Raw genomic sequence first — 9,430 nt, forward strand, 5'->3', positions numbered from 1 at the left:
TCCAGCGACGTACAATTTCACACATTTCCTTATCAATGGAGGCAGAGTGATTAAAAAGATCTTTATTTTAATTGAATGTCTTATTTGCAACAAATTCGCTACATAGGTCCGTGGAAACTTATAAGTAAATCATGGCTTTCAATCAACTACAATGAAATACAATTCAAAGGGCAGAGTATAAATGATAAAACGGCTAAAAGAAAATTATACACAATCTAGGAAGTGCTGGCGCCCATTGACAAACTTCTCACAGCAACCTTGATTGCACCCACGACACTAAGTTGCCTCCTCTGTGACCTCAACCTGTGTTCCTCTTGAATCTTACAGCTGTCTATTTGAACCCCGACAAAGTATGCCACCTGCACATTTACTTCATCACATCAAAGAATGTTAAAGGTTTAGGTGAAATAGTTCAACATGGCATAAAAATAAACCGAGTTCACCCATTTATAGAATTTGTCCAAGCATCAAGCCTATCATAAAAATATAAATTTGGTGTGCAATGATTTTGGCTTGCACGGTTCTAAATAAATAAATGTGACACTTCTCTAACAGTTTAATTTTTTAGATGTAGTGGTTTAACATCCTATCACATCACGTATGGATGTGATAGTTCAACATGGTACTAGAGTAGGCATAGGACCAAGAGTTCAAGTCCTCGCCAACCATAACAGAAATTATGAACGTCTCATGCCTTCCAATAAAATATGAATGTGGCTTCAGTATTGAATAAGCATGTAGAATTTTATTCTACCTAACAGCGTAACTAGACCGTATAACAAAGAGCTACGCGAGTAATGTTTCGGATGGAAGATAAAGAAAGGGAGCAGAAGCTAAAATAAACAAAACAAATCCCTATCTTGGTCGAATTCACAGGCATGCCAGGAGAGAATCGTTTTCTTATTAATTTTATAAGTTCCTTTGAGATACTGCTTCATTCACTCTTTGCTTTCAATTATCCTTCTTGGAGAAGGGAGGAGACGGCCTGAGGGAAGTAAAAAATTCGACATCTTTAAACAAAGTAGGTTCCAAGCATAGATAATTTCCAGGCATCTAAAGAGGGGAGGTCTTGCCCTTCAAAATTTAGGTGTAAAGTGACTGGCTAAATATTGATAATTAGAATAAAAAAATATATATATATATATATCAATAATTAGGAAATCACGACTCGGTTTAGTCTTCATCAATCTGCATATTATAATTTTGGAGGGAGATGTTTGTGCTGTGATTTTATTTGCAATTAAAACAACAGGGAATTTCACATTATACAAAATGAGGTCAATGTTCATATGATAAAAGTTCATACGAAGCTACCTGGGATTCAATAACTGCATTATTTTCCCACAGAGCTAAAAATTTATGTGGCATATTTTTCTTTATACTGAAGGAAAATCAAAGAAACTATGGACCTATGAACACTAAAATCTTCCTACTTTATGTCCTTGTGTTAATTGAATAGCTCCACGACACTTTTTCTCCATAAAGTTGCCTAGTAACTATTTTTTAAAAATGATGGCAAAGCCTTCAGGAGCCTTTGTGGCTCAAATTCTTTAATAACTACAGACATCCAGTATTAAATGGTGAGGTTTCAGAGTCAAAGCACCTAAAACTGAGGTATAAGGCCTATAGCTCTTTAGTACATATGTGAATATTCATGCACGTGCCGTCTATGCCTATGAGTTTCATGGCATTCATCAATAACCCTCCAGAAATCATTGTAGTTTTTCAATTACTAAGACAAGAGATGAAGGATGGATGAAGAAAGAATTAAATTAACTAGTGGCAGAACTTACGTATATATATTTATCCACTTAGTAAATTAGGAATGTCAAAATCAATGTGATGCAGGAAATTACAGTTCGTCATTTGAGAAATATGCTCAAAAAGAAAGAGTAGCCCAGTGAAAAGATTGTCTACACTTTTATTCTTTGGATTGTTCATTAATCTGAATAGAGTAAGCATAATATATGGATAACAAATAAAAATGAAAATAAAAAAACCTGCAATATTAAGTGTCTGTGCGTGCATGCCCATATTTGTACACCTGCTATATCCTTCTCCACAGACTAACAAGATTCATAAATTACAAGCTTATGTAACTAGAAAATTTAGTAAATTCATTTTAGATACAGTTCATAGAAAGAAGAATACTTTTGGTATGCATTTTCTTCTGAACCAATTAATATAGGACGGTTGGAACATTTACTGCGTAGATCGGGCTTTGGTGAATAAAATGAATCTGGCTTGCACATGAGTGGTATGTTGATGAAATTATTTAAATAAATAAATGTGTGTCCTTTTTAATAGCTTAAGCATTTAGATAAGGTGGTTCAACACTACTTAACAGTTATCTACATAACCTTAACAATTAGAGAAAAGCTGGATCAGTTTCAACATTTTCAACTTGATGACAATGTTATACCCAAGCTCATGGAAATATAGGCTTTATTAGAATTTTCTTCAAAGAATGTGCCAGCTGAATATTAGAATTGGTTCATGATTGCATGCTTATATACAAGAAGTAGGGATGGAAAAAAAATTCAACCCGATAACCGTGAGCTCCGCCTCAAATGGGATGGGGTAGGAGCATTACTCCGAACCGGGTATGGAAAACATAGTCCCCGTCCCTTTTAAAGTTAACTACAAATTTAAGTTTTTTATCAAACAAAAATAAAAGATCTATCATCATTTTTAAAGAGAACATAAGTTGTTCTTAACAAATTGGAAAAAACTTAATAATATTTATTAACAAAAAAAATAAAAAAATTAAAGTAAAAAATAAAATGAATAAAAAACAAAAAAAGGGGCAACAAATGGGACAACCCCGCCTTGCACCGATCCTGCCCCATCACGTACCACTTAAATCGGATATGAGGATGGGGTAAGGTAACAAAAATATCTAACGGGACAGGGTGGGAGTGGCCAACCAGTCCCATACATGCCCCGTAACCCGTAGCCATCCCTAACAAGAAGCAACAAGAAAATCAGTCAACAATGATTTCGGACAGCTACTCCACAGCTAGGGAACCAGGAATAGAACATTGTTAATTAAAACAAATGATTTGATGCTCTTCCGCAAAATAAAGTTAGCGAAAAGTGTAATTCTCCTAGGAAGAGAGATGGTACACTTGATAAAAAGTTCATACGAAATCAGAAGTTACCTTCCCCAAAGCATTCCGCGCAGGAGAAATGTGAAGTAAATTCCAAAACGGAGTCTTATCTTTTCTGAAAACACAGCAACAAAGATGTTAACGAGAGGGAAATATTAAGCATTAAACCAAGAAAAAGGATTTGATGTACTGTCAACAATCAACCTGTAATTTAGGATACGTACTGTACATGGTTGCTCTGTTTGAATGCATTCCTTTATCTGTTCAACATGAGAAAAGTTAAAATTTTCCCACCCTCAAAGACTTAATTTATTTTTTGTAGCAAAAGTTGATCTCTCATAACATACAAACCAACAGAGTCAAAATTTCAGTGACTGCTACATTTTTGAAATCATGGCAATATAGGGATAAAATAAAACATGGAATTGGGAAGAAACTCACCTGAAATTGCGTTGCAGGATCTGTGTCCTTGCCACTTAAAAATCTACAATTACGCCCCAATGCTTCATGTCTAGCATAGCCTACACAAAGGGGAACTTGATGGTTAACGAATAATTATCTGATTGATGGATGACTATGAAAATATATAATTGTTATTTAATAATTAAATAGCTGATGCCTGACGGTAGGAAACTTCTCATTTGAGACAAAGAAATAATACACAGAAATGATATTAGTAAAGAGAGTACCGGTTAATTCCACGAATGAGTCACTTGCATACACTATTGGCATGTCAGGTAGGTGCGGATCGGATCTGCAAGGTAACAGAGAGTGTTGCCAATAAGGGATATGTTAAAAACTGTATGTTAACCTGAATATTATCGTTAAAAATGACAAAATCCAGTTATTGAACCAACTTACAATACAAAGCTTTGTTTGATACTACCAAGAGGTATATTTAAGGATGAACCAAGTAGTCCCATCCCAGCTAAGCAGCTGCGCTTGCCACACACCAATTTGCCAGTCAACTCACTATAGTGGGTTAGGACGGACAAAACATTACTAACAGCAACATTGGCTTTTCGCTTCTCTAGCTCACTTGCCTCACAAGGTACATTCATCTCTACTTCTGCAATAAACAGTATTGTTTAAATCATATCCTATTCAGACAACATAAGTAAGAACTTCAAGGTGCAATAGGAGGATCCAAGCTTTTGTGATCAAACAATTAATAACAGTTCATACGGATTAGCCACTGCAAATATCTACTCGTAACTTATGGACCAAGGGAACTATGGTAATCGCAAAGGTAGAAATTATATATCTCCAAAATGAGAAGCCAACTCCGTTAGGGATAAATCCCTGGTCACGATCTTGAGAACAATAGAGAATGAAATGGAAAAACAGAAAAACAGACAGTTCTATAGTGTTGACTCTCATGTGAAAACTACGTCCATTTGTCACTTTATATATTCACTATCATGTAGAAAGAATTTGCAAATTCCTTCGCGCAGTTTACGAAACTAAGGGCAACCTAATGCAGAGTTATGAATGTCAAAAATCCATACATCTCTTTTATTTATGAAGTTAGTAGAAAGTATAGATGCTAAGAGAAAACAGGAACACAAGAATAAGCCAAAGAAATACATAGAAAGGGAAAATAGAAGAATTTCACAGGTCCATATCATTTAAACAAATAAGTGGTTGCTTGGATTTATTAACCTAAGAAACAAAATATTTCTATGTAACCTAGTGAAGTGCACAAAGATTTGCAGTTGAAAGCACAACAAGAGATAAAATAGAAATAGACCATCATCAGGAATTGATACTGAATTCAGAGCCGATGCAGGTCCCAGTTCCATGACTGTATCCGAGCAGAGCTCCCTCCTACAACATCTGAACATGCCCTGACAAAACAGTGCTCCATTTTCAGAAGAATTCACAGCATCCCTCACGACAGTGCATCCTGAACGCCTTGGCCTCCTGGAAATAGGCACTTGAACTCCCACAAAGTGAATCACCCTACCATCCTCCTTATTGAAAACCGGACACATATTAAACAGTATCCAAAATGGCGTCCCATCTTTCTTGTAATTCAACAGGCTGATCTGTATAGCCCTTTCCTCTCGAATTGCCTCGCGAATCTCCATAACTGACCGTCTATCAGTCTCAGGCCCCTGAAACATCCTCCCATTTCTCCCAATCACCTCATCCTCAGTGTAACCAACTGTTTTGAAGAATCCATTCGAAGCAAACACAATCGGATGCCCAGAAATGGAAGGATCAGTTATGGTGAAATTATCAGACAATTCATTTAGAGCTTCCCTAACCCATCCTGAATATCTTAAGTTAAATGATTGTTCAATCATTCCCAATTGTGATTCCATATCAAATTTACTAATTTTCCCTTAAAGATCGATTCCTTGTCACCAAAAATTAAACCCAAGCCCATGTGTCACTTCCAGCTCCTCAATCTTCAACCAATTGAAGACTTCAGCAGCTTCAACAAGTGAAAACACAACCCACTAAAAAAATCAATCAATAATTAGAACACAGAAAAAAAAGGCCAAGAAATTGAGAATCCTTTCAAAGAAAGCAGATATATTTTCTTCAAAATTTGAGCATAAAAGAAGACAAAAAAAATAAAAATAAAAAACGGCACTAGAGAATTAATTACTAAAAATTAATGATTTAGTATTGGGTCTTACAAGGTACCGTTCAAAATTCTACATGTGTTGAAAGAAGATCATCATGGAGCCAACATGATAACTGTACAAGAAAAATATCTGAACTGAATTTAGCTTCGTTTTGAATGAGCAATAAGAGTATAATAGAGATGCCCATGAATCGGTTTTGGAGCATAAATATTAGGAAAAAGGAAAAATCTTGAAGTTCTCAATCGAGGAAGAGAGACAGGTGCAGAGATATTGAGTAGAAATGTAGAATCACAAAATATACACCATACTTTTGAGTTTGTATTCTGTACTATTCAATAACAGCAAGAATGTGGCTATTAAAGCATGAGGTATTTGTTTTTGTTTTGTTCATTTAAGACTAAACATTTTGCCAATAACTGGTTTTGCTTATAGGTTGTTTTATTAGTCAACAAGTGCTGTAAAATTATAGGATAATTATTTATGATTATTTAATCTAATCAGATATTAAAAGTGCATAAAATTCATAAAATCTGTATAGTCTATGCAGTTGAGATCGAATATTGATACCTTAGCGCTCATAGTCCGGTCGTCATAAAATTTGAAAAGTAAGTCCCTAACTCATCGTTCTTTAAATCTCATGGTTAAGTTCAAAATCTAACAATTAATTTGTGACAATTGGTTACATAAGCATTAAAAAATTTATTATTTTCATACAATTTGCCGGCCATTTTATAACTTCTTTCTTTCACTTTTATTTCTTCTTGATTTCAATGCGGGATTATTTAACATTTCGAATGGAAAACCTTCAAGCCTTTTAACACCATATGGGAATACTCAAGAATTGAAGTGCTATTTTTCTTAAAAAAAAAAAAAAAAAAAAAAAAAAAAGAAAAAAAAAAAATTTGTTCCCCAAAAAAAAATTTTAAAATTTGACTTAAAAAAAAAGAAAATATTAAAATTTGACTTTAAAAAGTAACATTAAATTTTTAGTGAAAAAATGAAACTTAACAGAGGCTAAGTTGAAACTTTAACTGTATCTATCATTACATTTTGTTGGGATTAAAAGTGGATATAATGAAATGTAGCCAAGTTTAAAAGTCTTTTATCTGCATGTATTAATTAATATTAAAAAAATAATTTATTTTCTCAAATTTTATGGTATATTTATTCATTTATTTATTAAAACTAGTTGGACCACGGTTCGACCCGATTCAACCTTTCGACTTTTGACCTCTTGTCTTTTTCAGGTCAATGCTCGGGTCGATTTTCAAAATATTGCTATTTACATTTCACAAGTTACTTTATTAGAAAGGATCATTTACATTTCATTGTTATTCTCTTAAAAAATGAAATAATTATTTTATCTTTTATGTGAATGAATAATTTGATAAACTAGAGTATATAAAGAAATTAATGTGAAAAGAAAAAATGGACGTATACTATTTTAGATCAATCTTAGTGGAGACTTTACCGTATTCAATTTTTGGAGTTGGACAATAACAATGAAAGATGAGTTTCAGTCCAATCTTCTTCCTTTTTTATTTATTTGTTTTTTGTTTTTTTTAATTAGATACATTATTTGACTCGATTTAGAACCAACGTAATCTGGTTGTTTTCAATATTTCTTTCCGACTTCACTTGACCGATTGAGTCAACTTTTGTTTGAATGAATTGAAGGAACTAGGTAACGTTGTCTTTACTACAAGATCGTAGTGCTCACAACTTATAATGTATCACACCCCCTTATATATATATAACTATCTATTAACCTGTGTGGGAATGAAATTGATGACTCGACCTAGACATGGAATTTCACGCATTTTTATTTTCACCTGATAAGATGAATAAACTATGTCTCTAAACCAAAATCATATCATATAATCCAACATATATATTATGAGGTTATAACATATCTACATGTCATGTCAAAAGATATACAAAACATGATTCCTAACATACAACAAAATAGGCCATAAGCGCAAAATAGCAGCCCACAAAATAACCATACAGGTCGTCATCCATGTACATCAAACTCTGAAATCCTGTAAGAGCTCCACAGCTAGCCATGCTTTCTATGTAGTTCTAGGCTCATCTATAATGCAAGAACTACATAAGTCAATGCTTAGTAAGCAAAAATCATGCATGTCATGAATATGAATAATAATGATATATGCCATCATGCCATTTACTTTAAACATCAAAATAAAGAAGTATCATATTTCAATATTCATTAAAGTCGATTCAAAATCATTTCATTTGAAACCTTTCATTTTATTGGGCCCCTGACCCACCTACTATGCACCAGATAGAGCTCTTCATAATATTGATATCGATAATCAAATGCCCAATATGAAATCGACACTGACGAGTGGACCATCCTCTCGTGACCACTAGAGGCCCGTCCCCTAACTGCCCATATGATCACCCAAGAAGTCTCCCACCAGCAGCGTCAATAATCATAATATCATAAGGGCACAGTCAAGTGGTCCACCCTCCCGTGAGTGCAATCACCCAAGAAGTATCACCCGCGATGCCAAACATATCACATAAGCATGCCTCACATGCCCTAGTAGTGGTCAATAAAACATTTATAAAGAAAACTCACTTTGAAATCATGTTTCGCATGCAGAATTTTCAACCATGATCACATGTTGTGCATATATATGAAAATGCTCATGAATGACATATTTAATGAAAATTGATGTCAATAGGTTCCACAACCTCATACTCAACGATCATAACCATCATATAATATGTTATAAGCCTTTTATCAAAGTTATGTAAATATTCCAATATTACCATATCGCAAATACTAGGTTCTTGCATCGTAGTTGGAAATTGATTTTTACTTATCTTTCACCGTTGTGTGTGTCTCAATTTCCTTTTTTTCCTCAACGTCAAAAAATCACCTATATTATAATCTAATATTAAAGACAATCCTCCATTTAATAACCTTAACACACACAATCCCAAAATACGTCCATTCACACCAAAATAATTTAGACGAAATCATTATTACAAATTACCGATGGCATCACAAACTAATCCCATAAGTCTTGCTATTTTTCAAGTCCAATTATGGACGTCAACATCATCCAATTGTTTTCATTAACCTAGTACTCCTTAGAATCTATTTTCTAGGCCCAAGAGTTCATTAATGGATATATAAGTGTTGAAATCACATTAAATATTCAAATGGATAGAATCTGTTTTCTAGGTTTCCATCACCGTCCACTTAGTTTTCGAATTCTTTTTCATGCCCTTACCTACATTTAGCGGCTTCCAAAATTTTACTACACACCTATAACATATATGAGAAGATAATCAGGTCATAAGGTTGTGGCAAATGAAGTGTTTTCAGCTTAAAAAACAGTCCATTTTCCACTACACAAAATCAGGCAGTTTTTCCCTTTGACTGTTTTCGGTTTCCATTTTATTAGTATGATACCAATAGAATTATAGGCCATTAGAAATCATTTATACACTTCATTCTTAATATAAAAACGTTCATATTGATAGATATAAGTTACACACTAAGTATGATCCCAAAATCAAGGTATGAACTACTCAAATCTAGCAACCTACATCTCCGCCCAGGTTGTTTTCCCTCGAGTTCTTGTAATTAATTACTCCTATTTTAGCATCATAAAATCATTAAAAATACTCCAAAATAATCACAATCAAGTTCAAATGTTCAAGAAATTATAAACCCCTTAAGAAATA

The 9,430-nt window shown here is 33.7% G+C and overlaps 1 protein-coding gene across 7 annotated transcripts; it reads right to left on the reverse strand.

Annotated features, from left to right (window-relative positions):
- Positions 1–47: 47 nt before the first annotated feature.
- LOC111406398 (protein TWIN LOV 1-like) lies at positions 48–6,086 on the reverse strand. Of its 7 annotated transcripts, XM_023035831.1 has the most exons (9): positions 5,759–6,086; positions 4,861–5,575; positions 3,972–4,179; positions 3,800–3,864; positions 3,552–3,631; positions 3,315–3,370; positions 3,162–3,225; positions 2,857–2,962; positions 247–359 (listed from the first exon to the last, which is right to left on the reverse strand). In XM_023035831.1, the coding sequence occupies exons 2-8, from the start codon at positions 5,435–5,437 to the stop codon at positions 2,900–2,902; spliced, it is 1,113 nt and encodes a 370-aa protein (XP_022891599.1). In that variant the 5' UTR covers positions 5,438–5,575; positions 5,759–6,086; the 3' UTR covers positions 247–359; positions 2,857–2,899. The 7 variants fall into 7 exon arrangements, 6 of the variants coding, with proteins under 6 accessions (XP_022891598.1, XP_022891597.1, XP_022891596.1 ...); XM_023035830.1 differs by lacking the exon at positions 2,857–2,962 and having other exon boundaries at positions 48–359; positions 4,861–5,550; positions 5,766–6,085; XM_023035829.1 differs by lacking the exon at positions 2,857–2,962 and having other exon boundaries at positions 48–359; positions 5,766–6,085.
- Between the last annotated feature and the right edge of the window lie 3,344 nt (positions 6,087–9,430).

Source organism: Olea europaea, chromosome 12 (assembly GCF_002742605.1).
Source record: "Olea europaea var. sylvestris chromosome 12, O_europaea_v1, whole genome shotgun sequence".
In the NCBI taxonomy this organism is placed as follows: domain Eukaryota; kingdom Viridiplantae; phylum Streptophyta; class Magnoliopsida; order Lamiales; family Oleaceae; genus Olea; species Olea europaea.